This window comes from Mus caroli, chromosome 1 (assembly GCF_900094665.2).
Source record: "Mus caroli chromosome 1, CAROLI_EIJ_v1.1, whole genome shotgun sequence".
NCBI lineage: Eukaryota > Metazoa > Chordata > Mammalia > Rodentia > Muridae > Mus > Mus caroli.
Window position 1 is genome coordinate 99,909,003 of NC_034570.1, and position 27,011 is coordinate 99,936,013.

General features: G+C 40.6%; 1 protein-coding gene across 1 annotated transcript; it reads left to right on the forward strand.

Annotated features, from left to right (window-relative positions):
- Positions 1-1,102: 1,102 nt before the first annotated feature.
- On the forward strand, positions 1,103-19,359 carry Serpinb11 (serpin family B member 11). Its single transcript, XM_021174393.1, has 8 exons — positions 1,103-1,149; positions 8,300-8,484; positions 9,740-9,799; positions 11,097-11,216; positions 13,035-13,152; positions 15,697-15,839; positions 16,435-16,590; positions 18,509-19,359. The coding sequence occupies exons 2-8, from the start codon at positions 8,317-8,319 to the stop codon at positions 18,908-18,910; spliced, it is 1,167 nt and encodes a 388-aa protein (XP_021030052.1). The 5' UTR covers positions 1,103-1,149; positions 8,300-8,316; the 3' UTR covers positions 18,911-19,359.
- The last annotated feature ends 7,652 nt before the right edge of the window (positions 19,360-27,011 follow it).

Consider the following 27,011-nt stretch of genomic DNA (forward strand, 5'->3'; position numbering starts at 1 on the left):
ACAGGATAAGAGCCTTCCAAACCATCAAAGACTCCAGCTGGTATTGGATCCCATGAGGAGAAAGTACTATCACAGCAGAGACATTGGAGGGTAGGGAAACCTGTTTTACTTCCATATTGTTGACTGTATAAAACTATTTTTATGAGAATATTGAAGACTAGGTGGGGGTTGGGAACATACTTTTTACACTCAAGTTTTCATGGTTTTGTATCTTATATAATTACTTAATTGCAACTAAGAAAAGGCATATTGCATGATGAGAATAGGGAGAAAACTGTGGTCATAAACTATTTTTTTCTACCATAAAGACACATGAATCTGTCTTTATCGCTTCAGACAGGTACTGGTACCATCCTGGGGAAGCTGGGCTGTGAATTTCATGCATAAGCCTGGCCTTTGGGTTTCTCTTGTTGATAATTCTAGCTACTGCTCCTTCTAAATACCTATCAGCAGCTTTCACCCAATCTTAGGTCTGTAGTTTTTTTCCTGTTCTGAATGGTTTTAGCCGTGCACCTGATCACCACTGGTGGCTTTTGTACCTTTTGGTTGCAGTCATTTCTATAAAAACCACAGGATAGTTCTGGGTTGAGCACAGTGTGGTGGTCTTTTTATGAGAGAGGGATTATCTGCTACTAGAGTGCTGAAGCTATCTATGAGGCCCAAGCTCCCTGAGGAAAAGCTCAGAAGATTTTGAAATAAATGTACCTCCAGCCATGGAGCATCTATCACCACCAGAATCTTTCTAACTGCATGACTTTGTGTTGTTTATAATGACTCTGAAAACCCCTGGAAAGTTGACATGGGCTCTATCAATGGGATGTGTTCACGCTATCTCTTCAGATAGCTAGACTTCCTTGGGTGGAAGTTAGGTTTGTTGATGATTCTTTGTTCATAAAGCAGGATGAGAATAATAAGTATAGTGTGATTCAGAAAGCACAGTTCATTGGTAATTCTGCCAAAGCCACTATATGGCCTTCAGAAAGACTTCCTTCTTGGAGCCGTACTTCCTGCCCAGCAGGTGAAGAGCTGAATCATAACAACACAGTGGAAAGGGAGGAGCAAAAAGTGAAGGCTTATATTTCCTTTGGAGGGACACGGCTCCAGTCTAACCTGCTAAACTCTTCCCATCACCATCAGAAAGCAACAAAGGTAAAGAGAAATCTTTCTGTACTTTATGAGTAGAATGTTGTCACAGGGAGATAAATAAGAGCAAAAGATGACACTTAACAAGTTTGTAATGAGTTAGATGAGGGGGTAGCTTATTGTTTAATTGAATGTGGTCCTTTGCTGACCTTTTGATAAGGGTATGAGCACATTTGAATATCATTGAAAATGTGCTTCATAAAAAAATAAATTCAGCTAAATATATCTCATAAATCTGATTGTTTTAGTGAAGAAATTATGATTATATTTTCTATTTAGTATTAACTCTAATTCTTTAGATAAGTATTATCCCTTTGTCAGTGTGGTATTTCTCTGTGTGTGCATATGGAAATGTGTGTGTGTGTGCCTGTGTGTGGGTGTTTGTGTGCATGTGTGTGTATGTATAAATTTCTCTCTGAGTGTGTATGTCTGTGTGTGTGTTTGTGTCTATCTGTAAATTCCTCTCTCTCTGTGTCTTTCTCTGCATATCTGTCTGTAAGTATCTCTCTCGGTTTCTCTCCCTCTCTCTCCCTCTCTCTGACCCTCTTCCTCTAGGTAGGGGGTCTGAGTCTGTGGGCTTTTCTGTGTGTGTGTGTGTGTGTGTGTGTTTCTTTGTGCCTGTGTCTGTGTCTGTGTCTGTGTCTGTGTCTGTGTCTGTGTCTGTGTCTGTGTCTGTGTCTGTGTCTGTGTCTGTGTCTGTGTCTGTGTCTGTGTCTCTGTCTGTGTCTGTGTCTGTGTCTGTGTCTCTGTCTGTGAGTTTCTCCATGTGTACTTTAACCAGGCAGTGCTCACGTTTTAAGAAGTTGAGGTCTTTGTTATATATGTGCTCTGAAAGAGCTGACCAAGACTTTGTGTCTCTGTACAGACCTATTTCTGATACATGTTCTCCTTCTGACATTTCCCGAATAGAATCATCTCTTCTTGAATACATTTTTTTAAACCTTGAAAGGACAAGAGACTCAGGAATTTTCCTTTGCTTCCTTTTCTTCCACAGCTACCTTTAGATTACACATTCAACTTTCCTGGAAGATGTTTCTTGCCCTAAAATATAGGTAGAAACGTAAAGAGATGTTCAAGGAAGCTTTCTAAAATTCTCTCTTTCTTTTCAAATTCCAATGCACCATCTTCCATGAAGCTCCCGACTTTCCCTCTACAGATCAGTTTGGCCACGATGGGGTTCTACACGTGTTTTTCAGGATTCATATGCTTTTAGACTTTTACCCAGTGCATTCTTCTTCGTGTAAAATTGACTGGTCAGTCTTTATTTGTCTAGATGTGAATAAATATTCAGTGTTATTTTCTCTAGTATATATTTGTTCTGGGGAAAGATGAAGACATTGATAAGTTCAAAAATTTATTTTCCTTCCCCCAAGGAATGATAATTCTAGTGACAAAACCCAATATATTCACAGGACCAAAACCTGTAATTCATCTAGATATTATTCTCTTTATGCAAAGACAATCACCCAAATGTAGAAAAATTGTCAATAAAGACTAGAGCATAAAATTAATTGAATACAATTTTGAAACTAGAACTGTTGCAAAAGATTTGTGCTTATAGTTATAAAGGTAGTGTTCTAGCTGGTAGGTGGTGGTGCATGTCTTTATTCCCAGCACTTGGGAGGCAGAGGCAGGTGGATTTCTGAGTTTGAGGCCAGCCTGGTATACAACGAGAATTCCAGGACAGCCAGTGCTATACAGAGAAACCCTGTTTAGATAAACAAAAACAACAAACAAACAAACAAACAAAAACCAAAAAAAAAATTAGTGTTCTAGAGAATGACTGAGATTATAGATGTCTTGAATGCTGCATTATAAGCCTGTGGACACAAAGCTCATGACATTACTATAATTATACATTTCTAACACCTTTATAAATATGAACTCAGCATTTTTGCCCCTTGTATGATGCGCTGCCAGGTTCAGTGGTGAGGTCACACAAGCTCTACTGTTTATTTACTCTTATCTGTTGAAGTTAGCTGCCAATGCTGTTGCATTACTTAATAGCATGTGGCAGCGATTGGGAAAAGTAGGAGGCTCAGGAGAGATGGACCACAGCTCCATTCCCAACAGTGTGCAATCTCTCAAGCTCCCAATGCATCCTCTGCAGAACTGCAGAGGCATAGCTCATCTTTCAAGATTAAAGACTCTGAATCCTGCACATACAGTACTTGGTGTGTATGTGGACCCTGTGACCAATCGCTTATTTCTCAAAGGTATTTTAGTGTAGGCGTGTAAACAGAGACTATGGAGATGTTCTTCACAGCACTTCCTATGATGCTGTGATGCAGAGTGCCATTAAAGCATCAGTCCCTGGGGAGTAAATAGGGTAACATATGACAAAAATACAAGAATTCACTGGCAGAAGTGAATCCATCTGAAGCAACGTAATATTTAGTACTAAATGAAGAATAAACCACTTAACAGAAGATTGCTTATGAAAACCAAAAAGTGTATGACCCAATAAAATAGATATTTTACAAGAACACCTACAAAAATGAGTATTGTCTAAAGAAATTAAAAGTATGATCTGAGACTCGGGTGAAAAAGAGTGAATTAGCTTAACATGCTGAGTAAAGAGGAGAGGGACCTGTGTAGTCACAGGATGCTGGCTCCCAAGGGCAGGGGCTGATGCTTTGAGCTTTTCTACTCAGTATTATAAAGAAAGACAGTCAGAGTTTTAGAAAGTACAGAATGCAGTAAGTGACCCTACTGTGTTCTAAAAGAAGCCTCAGTAATTGCAGGGTTCCTTGACTGCTTTATAATCAAAATGGCACAAATTGAAAATAAACTACATGTACTTGAAGTTACATCCTAGAATGTGATTTCATCCAGTAACTCCACCCAGTACAGAGTTGATAGAGTATGGAGAGCAGCCAGCTTGGATGTACCTCAGTACTGGGTGGACTTTTATTATTAAGATTACCAAATAAGTGTTTTCCAAGGACACTAATTATTATTATAGGTATGATGAAGAGCTGTATTAAGATGAAGCTGAACGGCAGCATCTTGCTATGAAGACTCAGGCTGTACAGGGACACGAGATCAGCAAATCCCCCACCCCCAATAATTTTGTTTTCAAAAAAAAAAAAAAAATCAAAAGGAAATGGTGGACTAGCTCAGGCTTGGCTCTAGTGCACCATGCTGGGTGGTGTCAGAGCTACTAAACAGCACCCAGTGCATGGGAATGGGTTTAGTGACCATTGTTAATTGCAGAATGGGGTGATGATCATCACTGGCACCGTGTAAATGCCATGGTTCATTGTTTTGAAAGTCCACAGATGACACATTTCCTTTTGCTTCTCAGTTGCCTGACAGCATGTGGTTGAGCCACAGGCTCCCCTCCCTCTCTCAGACCTGAGGACCATGTGCCCTTGGCTCTTTAGGACAGTGAGAACACAGAGCACGGAGCATGACACACATTCCTAAATCAGTGACACACACGGTCACACCCCAGAGAGAACACCTCCAGTGAGCTCAGGTCAAATGGGCATGGCTGAAAACACACATTAGTGACTACAGTCAATGGACAGAAGCAGGGAGGGGTAAATGGTTTGCTATCCTGTCCTTGGGAACATGTGCTTAGTCTAGAGTTCTAAAAACACGTGGAACTATATGTAAGAGAGAAGAGGTAAAAGAATGAAGTGTTTTCAGATCTGTGAGGGTCTAACTAAAATGCATAGATGCATTAGAAAACTATGAACTTTCTTAAGTGGGCCTGCTGGTCTTAGAGGACAAGGAGGCATAAACAGATTTTCTGAAGTAAGCAGTGATGCTTCTAGCTGCAAGTAGCAACAGAAGACTAAACTAAAATGTTTCATTTACAAAGCAAGAAAAGCTGTCAGAAGACATGACAAGAAATGCCAAAGTAGGGTAGATCCAAGCCAGTTAATCCACCCACACAGCTGTGAGTCATTAAGGACTCCAATTCCCTGAGTCTTTCTCCACTGGCATGCTGGGCCCTCTCTTTGACCTCATGGTCATGCAAAGCTACTCGAATGGTACCCACATGTAAACAGCACAGCTCTGAAAAAGGAGACTCTCCGATGGGCTTATTGACCTTTTCCAGGGAAAAGATTTCTTTAGCAAGGATTCCAGAAGTTCCTAAGTCCTAAGCCACTCACTGACAAGGACAGCTGAATTGTTTTAATTAGTTTAGGCAATTAAGACTTGGGATCAGGAAGCTTAAGTTCTTCTCCTAAGCATACATTTAATCTGTATCACAGCTAGTCTTCTTGCTGACTGCTGGGTAATTAACATTTAAAATGTGCTGTCCAGAAAGCAGGGGAGAGGAGGCTGAACAGTAAGCAGAGAATCCAGGAAAAAATCAGAAAGGAGGGCAGGTGGGAAGAAGGTCACAGAGATGGTGTATGCTAACTAGATTACCTGGTAGCTCAGCTTCATAAGAGCTTTCTGGGTATTCTGACTTCTCAGTGGGGCATGTTCTCTTCTAAAGGCACATCTTACTTTTCTCTATCCTCACTTTTCATGGCATTTGGCTTCCCACTTCATTTTCTGGATCTGTATGTTTCTTTTTCTGCATGTTGGTCTCTTTTCAACCCACTGTTTTTCTCATGGATGTTCTGATTTCTTGCACATTCCTGGAAAACTCTCCTACTTTTCAATAGAAGGAGGCTGTGCCTCCCAGGGTAGATCTGCTTCTTTCTTCTGTACTTCACTGAAGTCTATGCATACCTGCTTAGTGTGGTACTTACTGGATTAAAATCCCCTCTCTTCACATACTTTTATGAGGGGCATCTACATGTCCACCAAGGAGAACAAAAAGGAATCCATGATCTGATGGAGACAGGAATCTAGGGAGTAGATCAGATAAAAAAATGGCACGTGTAGTGAGTCAGGTGGAGTGTTCTAGGAAGAAAAAGAACCTGAAGAGTTATGATGTAGGGATGTGGCTGAGTTTTCAATGGGAATGACCAGGGAAAGGGTTACTGATGCAGTGTATTTCTGAAAGGAAAGAGGACTTCCAGAGTGAGCCTTTTGACAACTGGGGGCAAGAACAGCTCAGAGGAGGGATAAACAATGTAGAAGACCTGATATGGACATGATTGGATGAAAGCGAAAGCTATGGTATCAAGAGTCAGTGAAGTAAGACAGAGATGAGTCTTGAGAAGGCCAGGGTCAGGTCAGGGAAGTGCCATGCTGGGTATGGTAAGGCTTTGACTTCTCTGAGAATGGCATGGTACTGAAGATGCTGAGTACAGAGGAACATGGCATCTGTCCTTTAAGTAACACCACTCTTGCCTCTCAAGAAAATACAAATAGGGAACATAAAAATGAAGGAGGTAATCAGGTATGCAAAGTGTTGCAATATTGTTGGGATGGAAGGGGAAAGCTTTGTCTAAAGTGGCAAAATCAGAAAGAGTGACAGGATTTTTAAAAGTAGAGGACATAAGGTATTTTTATAGACTGAAGGTGAATAAGAATGAGAAAGTATTAAAGGATAATATCCAGGTTATTAGTCTGAAAATTGGAAAAGTGGAACTATGAGTTCTGCAAATGAGGGAAGATGTGATGGAACAGGCAAGGTGGAAGGCTGGGGAGCCAAGGGTTTGCTCTCCCTCACGTCAAATCTGAAGGAACCCTCAGGCATGTAAGTGAAGAGTCAAGTGTGAAGTTGGATATATGGGTCTAGAATTGAGGAGCAGCATACATTCAAAACAAAGTCAGCATCGTTCTTGCTGGAACCAAACATCTGGGGAAATAAAAAAGTAAGAAGAGGTTCCACTTAGCTTGTAGTTTCAGAAAGCTCAGTCTAACATAGTGAAGGAATTGTGGAATAGAACAAATTATAGAGGGAACAAAGATGAGTAAGAAAGGGAGATAGCAAGGAAGAGGGAGAGGGACAGGGAGAGGGACAGGGACAGGGAGAGGGAAAGTAAAAAGGACAGGGACAAGGACAGCGAGAGGGACAGCAACAAGGAGAGGGAAAGCAAGAGGGACAGGGACAGGAATAGGGATAGGGAAAGGGAGACCAGATAGACAGGGATAGGGACAGGGGTAGGGAGAGAAAATGAATAGCTCCAAGTGTGTAAACCTAGTGAGGTCATTCCTTCAGACAGGTTCTACCTAACATTCCCAGAACTTCTCAAAAATAGTTTCACCAGCTTGAGGCCAGTTATTCAGCTCATGAGCCTATGGGGCACATTTTATACTCGATTTCTAGCAAGGACTTATCAGAGTTTTGGTGATAAGTGACCCTGAGTTGGGATGAGGTCACCTGAGGTGTGGGTATACAAGCAGATAACACTCAGGTCTGAAGCTTGATGAGTTATGATGAGCAGTTGCCAGCAATGAAGACTCTGAATGTGAGACTAGGGTTACTCAGGAGGCAGGCAGTGGAATAAGAGACTGACTACCAGGAAGACAAAGCAAAGAAGTGTTTGCTGGCAATGGACCCTATGAAGAATGAAGTCTCCTTGTTGCCAGTAACTACTTTTGTAAATTTTATTTTATGTTTTTATTTTTTATTGGATATTTTATGAATTTACATTTCAAATGTTATCCCCTTTCCTGGTTTCCCCTCCAGGACCCCCCTCTTCCTCCCCCCCCCCCTGCTTCTAAAAGGATTCTCCTCCTCACACCCATCCACTCCCATGTCACTGCCCTGATATTCCCCTACACTGGGGAATCGAGCCTTCATAGAACCAAGGACTTCTCCTCCTATGGATGCCAGTCAGGAACTTCTCTTGATGTTTGCTGTTTCTATGGCTAGCTCTCCACTCTCTCTGGTGCTCCATCAGTGTCTGTAGGACTAGACTTTCTTTCCCAATATGCTGTTTCCCTAACATACCGCACACTGCAGCATCAACCTTCTTTTTCTCAGGTTTTCCCTTTTCTGTTCCTCCCCTGATATGGCTCTGACTGGGTCACCTTCTGGCTTTACTTCACAGTCTTGGAAGAGTGCCAAGATGGGGATAAAACTGTGTCAGGTGTCAGGTTGTTTGTGGGAAACTGCCTAGAGAGCTGCTACCCTCCTCCTGTGAGGTTCTAAACAGGAGCAGTCTGGTGGGAAAACAACAGTTTGTCTGAGTCTGTGAAGCATAAGCATTTTGGCACACACATCCCAGGGCAAGGGGTATTGTACAGCCTAGAAAGTACGCACACAAGGACTGAAATATATTTGCTCTACTTGTAGGCATTGTTTGCATAAGAATGGATCCCATCACCACAGCGAGTACTGAATTTTGCCTTGATGTGTTCAAAGAGCTGAGCAGTAGCAACATGGGAGAAAACATCTTCTTTTCTCCACTGACTACATTTTACGCTCTAAGCATGCTTCTCCTGGGTGCCAGGGGAAAGAGTGCTGAGCAAATGGAAAAGGTAATGTGAAGCAGAACACCCCCAGGAACCAGGCATCTCTCATGTGCTCCTCCTTCTTGTCTGACACACTTCAGCCATTTTCATCTAAAAAGATATTGTGTCATGAAAAGGCATATTTAGGCAAGTCATATTTATTAGAAAGGTAAAAGCTCTAAATAAAAGAATTTAATATAAGTCAGTACAGTACAGAAACTTTTTTCAATTTTTCAATAACTTATTTGTTTATTCATATTGCACCCCAATAGCAGTCCCTTCACTCCTGTCCTCCCAGTGCTGCCCTTGAAAATCCCTCCTCCATTCTCCCTCCCTTTCTACTCAGAAAAGGGGATGCTCCCTTGTGTACCACCTCACCCTGGGACATCTAGTTTCAGCAGAACTCCGAACCTCCTCTCCCACTGAGGCCCAACCAGGCAGTCCAAGTAGGGGAAGGTGATCCAATGGTAGGCAACAGAGTCAGAGACTGCCCCCACTCCCATTGTTAGGAAACTCCTATGAAGACCAAGCTGGACATCTGCTACAAGCATGTAGGGGACCTTGGTCTAGCCCCTCCATGATCACTTCTAACATTACTATTTTGGCTATTTGAACATAATAGAGAACATATGTTTCATACTATTCTTTTGATCTAAAATTTTGAACTGAAAACCCTTATAAGACTTTAAATACATTTAAAAAGGAAGGTATTACTAAATTTATTCATGGCAACCCTGTTAGCAAGCAGGGATTGTTATTCCCATTTTACTTCTAGAGAAATGGTGACATGTCATATGACCCTGGCTGCAAGATCTTTCCACTCCATGGATTTCTATTATTCTGAATGTCTAGAAAGTATCTCTTGATAGCTCTTAGTATAGCTGCTGCCTTGCTGTTACTTTACTGAGAAACTGCCATGTTTTCTGGGCTCCCTTTGAGCCATGCTCTAGTTAAAAGACTGAAGAGTAGGAAGAAGGCAGAGTGGCCTCCCATAATAGAGTTCTGCTCCTAGAACCTGGCAAATTATGTGCTGGGGTAAGGGTGCTTGTCATGTCTGGTCTCAGTTTTTCTAACATCAAATGAAGGTGATAGAGTTTACCTGTGCTGTTGTCGGTAGGGTTAAATAAGACACCTAGGGACTTAACTTAGGACCTGAAACATACTATTCGGTGTTATCTATTGATATTGGTCTTGATCTAAAATAGAAGCATGAACATAGCTCTCAGATTTAGTCGATCATACATTACTTTTGTGGCCAGTTGATCTCTTTTTCTTTTCCCAGGTGCTCCACTATGACTGCTTTTCAGGAGTCTTAAAAGCAAAGACGAAAAATTCTTCTGAGGTATGCTGCTCTCAGTGCTTCTATTCATATCCAGTACTCTCAGCTTTATATACCAAGAAGTCATCCACCAGTCTGGATGAGTAGAGACCTCTCATGGTGCCAGAAGGAAGCCAGCCCTGTCCCAGAGTTCTCTATTAATGCTCCCAATAATCACAGCAGAGTGTTGAATCTAGCCCATGGTAGTAATGATAGCAACAAGGATAAAGTCTCTCTATTCACTCTTTCAATCCAATCATTGTCATTCAGACTTTTTTGTTCTGTGCCCTTGTCTGTTGTTATCTCATTCTACTGAGAGTCACTGAGAAATTACTGGCTTTTAATTACATACTGTCCCTGATGCAGCCCCATCCATAGGCTGTGAGACAATGGTACCTAGTTATTCCCCAAGGAGTGTTCACTTATTTACAAGGAATTCTCTCAAGATAGTAGTTTTAGTAGGTATATGAATAAATGTATATACACATGAATACAGACAGAAACACAGGTATATGCACAAACACAGACACATAAACAGACATAACTGAAACTTTTGCAGAAACCCTACTTATTAGAAACCATTATTCAGGAAATATATTCATTGTTGTTTTTGGCATCTATGAATTCTTAATCATCATTCAGATGTATTACAGTTGCAAATTTAGCAGAGCTGCTACTGCACAAGTAAGTGAATGTATTAAGTCTTGTTAGTGAAGGTTAAAGTATTGGTTTAAGTAGTCATTCACAATGCACTGAGACATTGCTTGGGCATGTTGATTCATGCCTGCAATCTCAGCACTTAGCAGAAGAGGCACAAAGACTGTAGTAGAGTTCAATGCAGGACTGGTATACATAAAGAATTTGTTTGAGCCAGGCCTATCTAGCAACACCATTCCCTAATTGAGAAGACAGGATAAACAAGAATCTAAGAAGGACAAGATGGTAATATGGAAGAAAATATGACCACACTTCATATAACACAAAAATACAATAACAAACTGTCAAAAATATAAAAGAAAAGACCTGGCATTGAAAATATAAATATAAATACACAGAGAGCCGCAGAAGTTGCATTAGAATCTCTTTGTTCATGAAAACTTAATCTTTTGGATTAAAGTATTAGGATCATCAAGTAAGTACACAAGAACCTGCATGGTTGGCTGAGATCATTTTGCTAAGGAAATTCAAGTTCATCTCATCTTGTTCACTGCTGTCTATTAGAAGGCAAACATCTTGCTGTACAGATATTATACTTTTTATTATTTCTAAATTTTCAATGGCTTGAAAGCAATCACATGTCTTCTCTGTTCAACACTCCCAGTGCAGCCAAGTTGGAATGTTGCATCCTGATTTCAGAGCCCTGATTTCCCACATTAACCAACAGAACTCCCTCAGCATTGCTAACAGAATCTACGGGACGAGGTCAATAGCATTCCACAAGGTGAGCAAACATGGCACCCTTTTAATTTCATATAGAAGATCAAGGGAGAGTGAACAGAACTCATGGTATTCTTATAATGTTGAATTTTAGCTTAGAGACACGACTTTATTAAAATTCTCACTTAGAGTCCTGCAGTATCATGTGAAACTTCCTTTCTCTGCCAAATCCCTAAAGCCATGCAATAACTAAGGTCAGAAGTAAAGCACAAAATGAAGGCATTTGTCAGAGTTGCCCTGTGAGGATGAGAAGAAAGGTGAAATACATTTCTAATCTTTAGCAATGACCCTTGATGGTTGACTATCAAGAGGTAGTTGAAAGCACATTCAATATGAACCAAGAAATGAGAGGTTTTCTTCCACTTAATATATGACTTTGGGTAAGTAACTTCTCTCTTTAAAAAAAAGAGGAATTTTTCTAACTCCAAAACTAGAGATGGGTTTTGGATCTTATCCACCAACACTGAAGTGTGTAGTTTCATTGAATGTTTATTTTATCTCCAGAGCCAGGAACTTCTAAGCTAATCACAGGCATTTACATCATACAATGGTTTCATTGTGCTATTCCACAGACACAAAATTTCCATGAACTCTAACGTGTATAAAACAGTTTCTGAAAATCCCAATTGACAAAGGTCACACCAGTGATTACCAAGATCGAGATGTGATTCTTATCTAGACTCAAGCTTCCTTCCTATAATGACTGACATGAAATACTGTTGTACTTGGTCCCTTTTTCTTTGACCAAGATCACTGAAGTGTTGAGAAGAAGCCTCAAATTTCTGTTTTCTTCCCCACTCTGGTCGCTTACGCTGTCTTGGTCATCACATATCTCTGATAGAATTTTTGCATCTGAGGTGGATAGGCCACCTTGGCACTGCAGACATTCTAAGAATCTTCCTTCTACTCTGACAGAAGCTCAGAAAAATGTGTTCTGTTGAGTGTCTGTGGTGATGGAAGTCATGGACTGTTTCCTTTGAGCTGCTATACTTTCTTTTGTCTTTACCTCGCCCAAGCAGTGACCTAGACACAGGGTAAATAAATGTTGATTTGAAGTGGTGGTTTTGAATTTGTTCCTGAGGAAAGAAGGAAGCCATTTAGCTGCTATACTTAAGTTTTCTTGTAAGACTCTTGCTCTTTACTTTGAAGAGGAAAACATAGAGACAGGCAAAAAGGTGTCCATTGCCCATGTATGAAATCCATCATTTTGACTTGAATGCACTGCTGTAAGAAAACCTGTGATATAGTGGGAAAACAGCCAAATGTTTCTGGACTTTTTTTTTCTTTTATTCTTTTTCTTTTTTTTTGGAAATCCTTGGATTTAAAGACAAGTACTCACAGATTTTGTTCCGTTTTAACTTCTGACAGCAACAGATTTTTCTCTCTGTGTTAGGACTTTAGAACATTCTAAACTGCAAGGACTGTGTGTGTCTGTGTGTGTGTGTGTGTGTGTGTGTGTGTGTGTGTGTGTGTTGCTGCAGGAGTGAGTACCTGAAGCACATGTGTATATGGAAGTCAGAGGCAGCTTTGTGTGTAAGTTTTTTCTTTCTGTCTTTTCTAAAACAAGGTCTTTCCCTTATTGCTTACCACTTCTTACAGCAAGTTATCCTGCTTCCGGAATTCACCTGTCTCTGCTTTCCATCTCTTGTAGGAGAACTGAGGTTACAAGTGCACGCTGACACACCTGACTTTTGCATGGTTCTGGCTGTGCGAACTCAGCTCCTCACACTTGCATAGGAAGTAATTTACTCACTGGGCCGTATTCCCAGACCCTTCCTTGCACTATTTTTCTGCTGCCTCTCAATTGTCCCTTCTTTTACAGCAATATGTAAGATGTTGTGAGAAACTATACCAAGCCAAGCTTCAAACTGTTGATTTTGAACTATCTGCAGAAGAGACAAGGAAAAGTATTAACGCTTGGGTTAAAAATAAAACTAATGGTAAGGATAATTGTGTGTGTCTCTATGTGTGTGTGTGTGTACAGAAACTTTATGCTCCATTGGGGAAAGTCTTGCCTTGCTATGATTACAAGGGAGCTGAAGTCAACAAGTATAACATCTAAAAGTTGAAGACTTGTTGTCTTGGTTACAGTTTTACTGCTGTGAACAGACACCATGACCAAGGTAATTCTTAGAAGGAAAACACTTACTTTGGGTTGGTTTATAGGTTCAGAGGTTCAGACCTTCATCATCAAGGCAGAAACATGACAGCACATAGGCAGACATGGTACAGGAAGAGGTGATAATTCTTTATCTTCCTCTGAAGGCTGCTAGCAGAATACTTGCTTCCAGACAGCTAGGGTGAGGGTATTAAAATTCCTGCCCACAGTCACACACCTACTCCAAAATCCCCTAACAGTGGCACTACCTGGGCTGATCATAAACAAATCATTGCACTAATATAAAGTGAATGCAATGAATGATTTGGAACATACTTAAGAATATATCTTACAATCATTTGTCCTATGCCAAGAGACCTGGGAAAGAAATAAACACCCTTTCTACTTTAAAGAAATGTCATAAAGTTATCAATTTTTATTAAAATTAATCTCTCATTCATTCAGAAACATTTTAAGCATCATTGTTTATCTATTGCTTTAATATGATAGTTACAGTGTAGCCTCAAGAGTATAATGAAAATGGAACTCTTCTTTATGACTAGAGTTGGATGCTTGAGCCTTCTTGTGCTTCATGCAGTGACAGGTTACAGTCCAAATTTCTAGGTTGCAATGCTCTGAAAGGCACTGGGGCAGCTGGATGTTTAACTTTGTTCAGAATATTTACAAAGCAGACAACTTCTAGTATCTTCCAAACATGTTTCTGATTTCAAATATCCATTTACTTTAAATGATATCTGTATTTGTAATACACCAGTTTTCAACTTCAAGAGTAAGTGACCCAGAATGGGGTGCATGCCTGAACCCCTGCATCTGGACAAAGAGTCAGGTTTACTTACAACCAGTGCAATTCTAAATAGCCTTCTTTGTAAAAGCAAATCTCAGGACACCCTCTTCTACACAACAACCTCTAGGTCAGCCTGGCCTACACAGTACAGCCTGTTTATACACAGATTTCCAGGACAGTATGATCTAAAGAGTGAGTTCCAAGGACAACTTGGTCTAAACAGTGAGTCCCAGGACAGCCTAGTCTAGATAGTGAGTTCCAGCACAACCCAATGTAAACACTGAACTTCAGAATAGCCTGCTCTACACAGTGAGCTCTAGGACAGCCTGGGCTACAATGACTATTACACAGACAACCCTTTTTAAATTCAGTGGGTCACATACGCAAAGCAAAAACTAGGCAGGGGACTTATTGAGTCTAAAAGCCATTTCTGTGGGAATGGGAGTCAGCTTGAAGATTTGTAGGGTGAGAAAGACAAAAATTTTTTTCATATATGTATGAAGCTGTTAAATAATCAAATATTGAAAACCACTACTATAAACACAACAAGACAAGCAAACAATAAAAACAATTAAATAGGCAGAGCTGGGAGATAACCTGTCAATACTACGCTTGCTGCTTGAGCATGAGGACTTGAGACTGATGCCCAGGAACATGTGTAGAAAAAGCTATGTGTGGCGATATATGCCTGCAAACTTCCTGCTGGAAAGTTTGAGACAGGAAAAGTTCTGGGGCAGGCTGGTTATTCATCTAGAGTTACAGGGAGCACCAGGTCAGTAAGAGACCTTGTCTCAAAGAAGGCAGAAAGCAACTGAGGAGTGACGTTCATTTTATCTATGACTTCTACAAGTATACTCACACGTACATACACACACACACACGCACACACACACACACACTATTACTTTAATTAAAATGTCCTTTCATGTGTGTGTGTGTATGTGTGTGTGTGTGTGTGTGTATACATGTGCCACAGTGCTCTTGTAGAGATCAGAGAACAGTTGGGACTTTTCCATTTCTACGTCAGGTTGTCTTGATAGAACAGAAAGCTTGTGTAGTAAGTGCTTTTACCTGCTACACCAGTGGTTCTCAGCCTTCCTAAAGCTGTTCTTCCTAATACAGTTAGTCAGGTTGTGGACTGTACTATTTTGAGGACCATAAAATTATATTTTGTTGCTACTTCATAACTGTTACTTTGCTATGCTATATATTATAATGTAACTATCTAATATGCAGGTTATCTGATATGTGACCTCCAAATGGGCCGTGACCCCCTGCTTGAGAACTGTACAAAGCTATCTTGTTCACCAGGGGGAGGGGGGATCTTTGAAAGGTAAGTATGGAAGTTAATAATGGACAATAATGTGTTAGATAGGAATAGGAATAGGATAAACTGAGCCATCCCTAAGGCATTACTTTCTAGATCAGAAGTTCCTGTGACAGGGAAGGATGTATAGTGACAGGAATGGGAGTTCTTCTGGTATCTCAAATTTAAATTAGTGAAAAAAGTATGCAAATATCTCTTATCAACAAGTTAATCCAAATAAAAAATATCTGTTCTTTTATCTGTTTTACTCCAAGGAAAAATCACAAACTTATTTGCAAAGGGTACAATTGACCCATCCTCGGTCATGGTCCTAGTGAGTGCCATATATTTCAAGGGACAATGGCAAAATAAATTCCAGAAAAGAGAGACAGTGAAAGCCCCCTTTCACATGGGTGTGGTAAGTATTTCACTTTCTGGACTTTTGACAAGGTTTTATAAAATGCAATATTAATTTAAGGAAAATTCAGAAAGTTTTCATGAAAGCATTGCTGTAGGTTGCTGATGGCTTTTGTTTTTCAAAGTGACTGTAACTTTCTCACTGGACATGAGAGTGGACAGAGACTCCCTGAAGGAGTGGAAACTTCTTGTGTTCAGTTCCTGAAGTCTTGATGTTTGCACTGTGGTTACTTCCTGTGTCAACTCATAAAGCAACGCTTTTGTTCTCGAGAGGATACACATGGCTTAAGAGAGATAATGGGCGAGCCTGTCATTTGACTTCCCACATAAATTTTTTAGCTAGAGACTAGTGTTATAACTCACTTAAATCATCTCTCTACTATTCTTCTACAACAGGCTCTAACTTTGACTTATTTTAGGATTACAGAACTGTTAACCTGGGCAAAAGAAAGTAATAAAAAGTATAGCTAATATTTTGTTATTAACATTATATTTTACAGTGATAACACAGATAATCATGTTAGAAAAATAAAATACACCTTCATACCTACTCACATGTTACTGTATAATTTATTTATAATCTTTTTTAAAAATAGGGTAAAAGTGCAGTTGTGGATATGATGTATCAGACTGGAAAATTTAAGCTGGCTATCATAAAGGAGCCAGAGATGCAAGTCCTTGAGCTTCCCTATGCCAACAACAAACTAAAAATGATTATCCTGCTTCCTGTAGGCACAGCCAGCGTGAGCCAGGTAAAAGGCGGACAATGTTAGTTTGTAGCTAATATGCGAGCATGGTGTGTGCATGTGTGCATAATGTGTGTATGCATAAGTATGAGTGTGTGTGTGTTTTCACTCTTTGTGGCCTTTGTTGTCTTAGCTGACTGGTGACTAATCTTAGTGGTCTTTCCCCAGGAGCTGAACACTAAGTATTGATCCCTGCCCTTTAGTACTCAGGCAAGCCAAGCGCTTCATTCATTGAAAAAGTCATGTAGGTTCACCATGTTATACAATATAAATGCACACACATATTGCTCATGAGACACTTAGAGGATATCATTCTGTAGTAATGAAATGTACTTGTGATCAGATTATTGGGCCCTAGAGATCTAATGAAGCCTTGTTACTCTAAAGGACAGTTTTCTGCTCTAACCAGAGGATATACTTACAGACTAACCATTTTTAACATCCCAAATTTGTAAGAAAATAGAACCACAACCAGGAAGCAAAGGGACCAGGAACTAGTCATGAATCAGTGGTGGCAGGAATTTGGGTTCAGTCTCTTCTTCCTTGTTATAGCTGAAGGTTCTTAGCATCGAAAGACCTCGAAGGAGAGGTAGGCAGCATCTAAGCCCAAGCTAGCCACCACCTAGTCAGCACCTCAAGACATTCCACAGGGTGAAGTTTCTTAGGTGAACAGCTGTGCCTCTGGGAACCTGAAGAGAGAGGCTGGTTCACACAATAGGATGGCCACACTCAGGGTCAGCCAATGGCACTGGTGTCCAGGGAGAGGAGAGATGGGTGAAAGAGCTGGGCTGGGTTGTATACATTTGGATTAGGGAGTGAGGAGGATACCAGTTCAGAGGGAGCTGTAGGAAGAGAAGCTTATCTGTCACTGTGGGGATGGTATGCTTACAGTGTGGCAAATGCAGAGGAGATTAAGGCCTTTGGGGTTTGTGGTCAGCTGGGGTAGAAGATGTTAAAGTCACTTAGCAATTTGGAAGCAGTTTAATCTTCACATAAAATCATGTGCAAAATAAAATAAAGGTATAAATTAGAATGTGGAGGCTAGGGTGTTGTTCCCAGAGAATTATCTCCATGTGAGGTTTACCCAGTAAATAGAAGAGAAACAGGTAAAATGAGGAGACACTCCAGATCTAGGGAGAACACAGAGCACATATAAGGAAACTTGGACTAGAACTAGTGAAAGATGATAAAAAGGACTTGATGACAGAAAACCTACCCTTATCTTAACATTTTGTTTTATGAGAGTGGAAGAGTAATGACATGTTTTGGACTTTGGGACAGGATGACAATGAAAGGGACACAGTATGTAGTTTGGTGCTATAGAGGGTTGGCTACAGAGTACCAGACACTCAAGGGTAGTATTTAAACAACAGATGAAAATGTTGAAGCTTGACTTTATGACGAGAAGTCAGTTCCTGGGACCATTTGAGAAACCTAAGTACATATGTGGGAGTTGGAATGCCAGTCAGAAACACTGCAGTAGGCAATCACACTATGTTCAGCTTCAGAGATAACATAACTGAGAGTAAAGGACATCAAGGAGATTGAAGTCATCAGGAGTGGGACAAAGAGACATGGCATCTTAGAAGCCAAATGAGAACCAAGTTCATAAAGATGTGCCTCACAGTTTCAAATGGTTGGACTGATCCAGGAAGCAGGTTTAAAATAATTCCAGGCGCAATAGCAGAAAAGATTAGGAAAAAGCTAAATGGTAAGGGAATTCCAGACTATCCACTGAGAAAGTCAATGAGGGAATATAGAGAAGTGGGCAACAGATAAAGACCAGATGGTTAGATACAAATGACAATGGTTGAAAAGTCAGCAATGAAGCTGAGCCACTCACACTGGGAATTACAGAAACATCTGTTCTATAGAGAGATGATATGTTTAGCTCACATGTGCTCATCTGTGTTTTGACTCTTAGATAGAAAAACACCTGAATGTGAAGATGCTTCGAGAGTGGACTAACCCTTCTAACATGGTGGAAAGAGAAGTGGATGTTCACATCCCTAAGTTCAGTCTTTCAGTAAAATATGACCTAAACACCCTATTGAAATCCCTAGGCATGAGGGACATCTTCAACGTAGCCAATGCTGATCTCTCTGGAATGTCACCGGACAAGGGCCTATATTTATCCAAGGTTGTTCACAAGTCATATGTGGATGTCAATGAAGAAGGCACAGAGGCAGCTGCAGCCACTGGGGAGAGTATTTCTGTGAAGCGACTCCCTGTCACAGTTCAGTTCACAGCCAATTGTCCTTTCCTGTTCTTTATCTGGGATGAGTCTGGCAATATTTTATTTGCTGGCAAGTTTGCTTCTCCATAGACAGAGGGCATCGTGGAGGCCTCAGAGATAGCTAAGAAGTACAGGGGCGAAGGGGCTGAACCTTTGCATCTCAGCTTTTGTTCATCTGCAAAGCAGGTCTACTATTACCTCAGACTTATCCTGTGAGTTAGTGAGCCCAAGACTCTAGCAGCCATGTTAGAAGATCCATTTATACCAGTGCTCTTCTGGATTTCATATAATTGAGACCGCATCTGAGTACAGAGTGGCATAATTGAGTTAACAGAGAAGTTTATACAAGGCTTGATATGTTTGGTTTTTCTATGAGTGACATTGTGAATGAGTGATCTAGAATTTCTACTTTGGCTCGATTTCTAAATATAAATTTCTTGCATGCCAATGGATTTCAGCTCAAACTTCTACATGGATCATAATAAATAGACACAATGCTTTTAACTCTTTGAAGATAAGAATAAACTATATCAGTTAATTAATTGAGCTTTCTTATGCGAGGTGCGAGGAATATTCCCTTCCCCCTTTTCTTTCTTTTTCTAAAAACTTCTATGACAATTTACATGTTCATAATGGATTTTGGTCTTTTTTTCATCCCTCTTTACTACTCTGTCTCATTCTGCTCCCTCTTCAATGGAAACCCCTCTGCTTCCCCATAATTCCTCGTCCTACACTGATTCTAGTTTGTGACCTACCAAGTTTAAATGAGGGTTGCTGGCATTAGTAAGTATGGGTGAGAGGTTGTTTGCTGAAGCATGGGTAACTTATTAGAGACCACACTACTGAAGAAAACAGCACCCATTCTCCTGGCCATTAATTATCAATAAGTTCCTCAGGAAAGGTATCTTCTGAGCCCCTTCTCCATTTGCTATGAAACATTGATGGGCCAAACATTGTGCTTATCTTGGGCAAGTAAGCACAGCTCCAGGGACCTTCTGAGGGCAATGAGCATGCCATGTCCAGGAGACACACTTCATTGTGTCCCTCTTTGTCCCTCTTACCCTCTTTCTTCCCTGTCTTCTGCAGTGCTTCCTGATCCTTGGAAGGGTTTGATACAGATGTCCTGTTTGGGGCTGAGCCTTAATAGCCTCATTGTCTTACTACTACAGTTTTCCAGCCAAATCATTTATTGGTCAAAATATATAATACATTCCTTCCTCCTTTAAAAATCAGCAATTCAGTGAATATAATTATTAGGGAAACAAGAGATAGATATCAATTGGATGTTTCTACTTAGAGAGCACTTCCATAATTTTCACTAAAGATAACACAGAACAATAAGCAGATGGCAGATGTCACTGTGCAATGGTTCCAGCATGTACAAAATGTGGAATGTAATGAGGGGTATATGTTTTGTGTCTTTTTTCTGAGGAGACTGGAACAAACATCTATTCACTCCAGATCAGACAAGGAAGGCAGAGCAAGGGAACAATTCTATCAATGTCTAGCTTAGCTAACCAGTAGGTTTATTAGGGTTACTTAAAGAAATATGAGTGGAAGGTTACCTTTATGTCATGAGTTACTTAAATGCAGATGTATCAATGAAAAGCCCATGCCAGGGTGAACACTATATCCCTGGATCTCCCTGCATGAGACTGAGGCAGGTTGGCTGGTCATTAATATATGATATATCATGAATATGGATAATATATTGAGCAAGAACAAGAGGAAGTGACTCATGCTATTTTTTAGCTTTAGAATGAGGAGAGCATTTCCTCTGTTAGGGGATCTCAGCTATTTTCCCTTATGGCCTTCAACTGATTACATGATTTCTACCCATTTGGTGAAGATAATCAGCTTTACTCGACGTGTGCTGTTTCAAATGCTAATCTTTTGTTAAAAATACCTTCACAGCGGCAGCAGCAGCCAGGCTAATGTCTGTCCAAATCACTGGGTCCTGGGGCCCTGGCAAGTCGACTCACAAAATGTAAAAAATTGTTGGGATTCTAGAGATGGCTCAGCAGTTAAGATCACTTGCAGTTCTTTCAGAAGTTATGACTTCAATTCCCAGCATCCAAGCTGTGTAGCTGACAGGTAGGGGAGAATCTTTGCCAGCTACACGTACGATAGAGGATTAATATCAAGATTGTATAAAGAATAAAAACCCAAAGAGTTAAGAGACCAAAAGACCCAATTAAAACTGAGCTGTGTATCTGAAAAGAGAATTCCAAGTAGAAGAACTAAAAAGGCTAAGAAATTTCTCAAAAGTGTTCATCCTCCTCATCAACTACAAAGCTGCTGCAAGTTAAGAAAACTGAGTTGTCACCTCATCCCGGTCAAAATGGCTAAGATCAACACAATAAGTGCCAAAAATCCTGGGGAGAGTGTGAGGGGAACCCTCATTTTTGTTGAGACTGCCAACTGGGCCAGATACTTAGTAAATTAGTGTGGGACATTCCCAAAAACCTAAATATGAGTTTATCCTATGACGAAGAACTTGATGTCCTGCTCCCCAGATACTTGCTTAGCTATCGTCATAGCCAATCTATTCACAATAGCTAGGGAATAGAAACACCCTAAATTTCCTTTATCTAGCAAATGGGCAATGAAAATATGGCTCATAGACATAGTGAAATTCTATTGAGCTGCAAAGAAAAAGGAAATGTGCGAATTTGCCAGTTGGTGGATAGAACTAGAAAATTTGTAGAATGGGGTAACATGTTAGATAGATAACTGCCATATCTCTCTCATCTTTGGTTTTTAGCTACAGATATTTGGATGTTGGTATCTACTCTGGAGTAACTGCAGAAATCAGGCAAGTAACAGAGACTGCGGGGTAGAGGAGAAGTGTTAGAGAAGAGAACAGCAGGACTCTGGTGATAGGAGAAAGAGAATGTTAACTCATGGGGGGAGAGGGACATCAACACAGAATCGGAGGGAGGGAAGGGGATACATAACACTAAAGATGTTTGAAGAATCTATATGGAATCACAGTATTTTATATTTAGCTAAAGTTATATATAATACACACAAGTGTATGTGTATACATATGTATATACTTTAAATGAAGTTATGCCACTTGGGATGATAGAGCCAACAGCCTAGATTATCTAAGAAATCCCCCAGTACTAGGCATGAGAGATCTCCTTTCAGATTGTTGGCCAGTGGAGTCTAAGAGACTCCCCAAACAGTACAAGCTATTGAGGTTACCTCCCAGAACATGAAGATAAGTCTCTATTGCTGAAGACACCATGTACTTCAGACACAGGACTTGGAGGAACCTAGTTGAATTTGACTCAAAAGCCTAGCTTGAGATGAACTTTCATATTACCAGAAGGTGCTGCCATGCAGAAAGAAAGCATTTAATAGTCCTACCCAGCTATCAAGCCATCAGCCTGGCAAGATATACCTAAAGGTTTCAGAGTGGCATTCATATCTTAGTGGTAACTAACAGCTGTCTAATTAGACCTAAGGTCTGCTTCCCAGAGGGGAAATCTTGGTTGGCAGTGTAATCCTAACGAATCATCTATGCTAGTAAGGTCATCGAACTCAAGGGAGAACTTGATAATGTAAATTTCCTACCAGTAGAAGTGCTAATTGCTAAACACTTATCCTTATACCTATAGATAAGTGTAACGTGTTACTCTCATCTCTCATTGAAGGTATTTCTTCTTTTTTTTTGGACTGGATATGACTCATCTTATTATTCACTATATTCTAGAACTGTTTCCATACCAGTATATGAAAATTGTTTTACAGCTGTTACCTGAATATGATTTGTCTAAGGGCTTTTGGTTTTTTTTCTTTTCATTTTTTTATAATATTTTTATTTGATATTTTCTTTATATACATTTCAAATGCTATCCTGAAAGTTCCCTATATCCTCCACCTGCCCTGCTCCCCTACCCACCCACTCCCACTTCTTGGCCCTGGCATCCCCCTGTACTGGGGAATATAATGTTTACAATACCAAGGGGCCTCTCTTCCCAGTGATGGCCAACTAGGCCATCTTCTGCTACATATGCAGCTAGAGACCCGAGCTCTGGGAGTACAGGTTAGTTCATATTGTTGTTCCATCTATAGGGTTGCAGACCCCTTCAGCTCCTTGGGTGCTTTCTCTAGCTTCTCCATTGGGTGCCCTGTGTTCCAGAATCTGATAGAAACATACAACTGGTCATAATGCCATGAATGGCTGACTGAGATGTCCTGCCCAAGTTGATACATTTACAGTACAAGTATTACAACCAGGGCTGATGGAAGAAGGGGTAGAAAGATCATAAAATCTAGGTAAGCAAGAAGTCTGTTACAAAGACAGTGTTTTCTAGATACAATAGAAAAGCTGCAATCATGAATTCCCAACAATAAGGCTGCTAAAACAAAACAAACCTTATCAACGATATCACCAGCTCCTGAACAATAACAGCTGCCGACAAGCCAACATTGATGGAGGAAATTGGGCCCCATTCCTAAATGCAGAGTTACAGACTATTAAAGTCTAATAAGAAGGGGAGAATTAGAGCCCCCTAAAACTCCAAGTTGTCGGTCCTAAAAAATATAAAAAACAAGCAAAGCTAAGAGGACTCAGAATATATATAAAGACTAAGAGGGCACTAATTTGAAAGGGATTAGGGTTGAGAGGTATAAAGAACACATGGCCTCAGAAGGCATTTTTCCAGATGCTATAAAGCTGCTCGCCTCTTCAGCCCTGAGCCCGCTGAGGCTGCACTTGCCATGCACCCCCAAGTCCCAGATAGCCATGGAAACCAAGCCATGGAGAGTAGGTGTGAGTGATAAGGACAACTCATATCTGCCGCCCAAGACTGCTGTGGGTAATACTACAGAGCGAGCCCGCGGCCCCAGATATCTATGAAAACCAAGCTATCGTCTGTATGTGTGTGTGTGTGCGTGTGTGTGTGTGTGTGTGTGTGTGTACACGCATATGTGGGTGATAAAGAAAGTCCATGAAGTGTGGAACGCCTTAGTTCTAATTGGCTGAATTTAGTTTAAAAACTGGCATGGCAAATCGCTCAGATTTGGGGCCCAATGGAGAAACATCATGCCCAGAGACAATCTGTGTACTCCACACTGAAGTCACGCAGAAACTCTTGGCTCAGATGACAAGCCTGCACTGCAGTGATCTACCTCCAGGGGATCTGAAAAGCAGGGAAGGAGTCAGGACCACATGAGAGCCGACCTGAGCCAAGCCATGCCAGCCAGCCTGAAAGATTAGTGAGGAGTGTGTGTGTGTGAATGAGTGCGGGCCCATTTCACCATTTATTCGCTTATTGCTGTTTATGAAGAAATAAAAAAGTGTTAGAATCTTTCCACAGAATTCGAGGATTTGTTTTCCGTCCCGATTCATGACGATTCTCAACAACAGGTTACATGGAAAGGGCTAGAAGGAGGAGACGGAAGGATGAATGATGTAATTATATATTGACTGAATTAAAAACACTTTAAAATTTAGCCTAAATATAGCTGGATTCTTATATAGTGTATGGAATTTTAACTAGTAATTTTAACTAGTAATATTAAATGTGAGTAATTATATTTTCTCTTTCTAAGAGATGACATAAATTGTACCTTTGGCAGTATTAAGCTATATAATAAATTATATGGATCATGGATTTAACCACAAAAGCACCCTTATTTTTATCTCCTACTATACCTATAAAACTTTTCAGTGGGCAGTCCTTCCCCAAGGTTAGCATGGAATGGCTGGTGGCTCTCAGGACTTCCTGGTGACCCTTGAATTGTAAGCAAATCTGTGATTTTTTCAAGTTTTAGTCTGTTCAGGATTTAGGTATATTTTTAGACAGATATTAATTGAAAATGATATTTCCAAAAGTAGAGTAGATCCAACACTTTCAATTTTTAATTTTGATTGGAAGCTTATTAGAAACACAATAACTTAGACCTTAGAGCACTCAGTCCTAGATGGGATGTCCCCATCAAATTTCTTCCCTTAGAGCTCAGGGAACCCCAGGGAAAAGGATAAGCAGAGACCGTAGGGACAGATGAGATGGTGAACACCAAGAAAATCAACCTGAGCAGAGGTCATATGAAATCACAGAGACTTAAGCAACATGTACAGGGTCTGCAGAGAGCTGCACCACATACTCTGCATACGCATTATGGCTTCCAGTTTAGCGTCCTTATGGGACTCCTCAGTCTTGCCCAACTTCAATGTGATGATTTCTTTTGTTTTTTTCTTACTATATTTTATTATTTTCTCTTAGAAGACTTTTTTTTCTAATGAGCGACAGAAAAGGAGTGGATCTGGAGGGGAGGAAAGAAGGGGGGGGACTGGAGGGGGTAGAGGGAGAGGACTCCATAATCCAAATACATTGTGTAAAAACAGGATCTCTTTTCAATAAAAGATAAAAGAAATGCAATTGATCCTCCATAGACCCTGAGCTTAACAAGACTCTTGCATGAATAGTGACTGCCCTAGAGCTTGAGAAACTCTAAACCATACAAGAAGCCTGATTACAGAATATCCCTCCTCTCCTCCCAGCAGGAGATGATTCCAAATAGCCACAGTTTGGAAAAACAAATCTGAGGACTAACTCATTTCAGGTTTTAGTATAAAGCTGTAACAAGCAGCATAGTGTGCCACAGTCAAACTGCTGGACAGCTGGATCAGCAGTCTGGAGACATCAAAAACAGAATCACAGATAAAGCCAGCTCTCTGAAAAGGGGAGCAGGGACACTCTCCTAGAACTCTGCTGTTTGCTTACTTTCTCCTGCAGGCCTAAAACTGCACCAGAATAAAGACAAATAAAATAAAGAGCTGAGGAGATGGGTGTTTTGATCTGGATTTCAAACAGATCTATGCTTTCTCTTTTAGCTGTTCTTGAATGTTATTTGACTCTATTGCTTGTATTCCTTTTGGAACTTGAAAGTATTGAATGTGTCAATGTCCTTCCCCTCCTCTTTGCATAAATACTGGTTTATTAGTTTTTTTACTAGGTTTATACTAGTCTGTTTGGTAACTCTAATGTCATAGTGACTCGGAAAGATTTCTATTTTCCTAAAGCATTCACACCCACACCTTTATTAGCCAGGAGAGCATTTCCCCATGGGACAGAAATAGGATCAACCCATATTGTGAGTAATGGTGAATTGTTGAGGTATAGACAAGATCATAGTGCCTTTAAGGGCCACTCCTGTAGGGTGTCTGGGGTCAAGAGCCTCCCTCAGGAAAACTTGCTGTAAACTTAAAGGGAGAAAATTCCAAGCCATCATTTGCACAGTAGTTCAGTAAAAAGATTTTTTTTATACACACTTGCTGAGGACTCGAGGCTCTCCCCTATAGCTTCTAAATCTGTCACATTTTTTTCTTAAACATTTTGAGAAGCAGGAAGGAACAGAAGAAGGGAAGAACTTCAGCATTTGAGGCTCCTCTTTGGGACACCCTGCCTCAAAACTCCAATATTTGAGGGATCTAGTTATTTCCCCCGTGGTTTCCCTTGAACTGTTTGGGCCAATAGTGACACTATTAGGTCATAAATGACTCCTGCTGTCATGATTTCATGATTGATGGCATCCTGTTTCACTCTAAAGATCGTTCTGATTTTGGCAATAGTTATACAATTACTTTGATGCTGCTGTGTGATGTGTCTTGCTCTAGGGTCATCTTATCTACTAACCATTAAGGGCTGAAGGGAGCAGCCTAAGTACAATCTTATACAAACTCTACTTTTCCTGACTTCAGCAACTTGAGTCCCAGGTCTCATGTTCCCATGATCCCCTGTTCCTCTTTGGCTATTACTAAGAGCACAGCCTTAACTTCTTACCTTGGGACTGTGCTATCCCACACTTTCTGTAGATGACTTGTTTCTTGTTCTGGCTAGAGAAAGCAGAGATCAGTGGGACATGCAGCCCAGTCTCATCAAAACTCAAAGGGCCCAGAAACATCTGAGGGTGGGCCCACAGGCCCATAATGAATGACTCTAGAAGGTTCTTGCAATTTGTATCATTCATTTACACCCTCGTTTATTTCTTCAACAAACATTTCCTGAACATTTTGCCTTGTTGAATTGTGAAAACAAGAGTTAAAAACCACAAAGCTGCCCTTCCGGTCCACTCGAGTATCGGGGTGCCTTGCCAGAGGAGTCTCTGGACACCCGCAAGGACCCGCACAGGATTCCCCACGGGACCCTAAGACCTCTGGTGAGTGGAACACAGC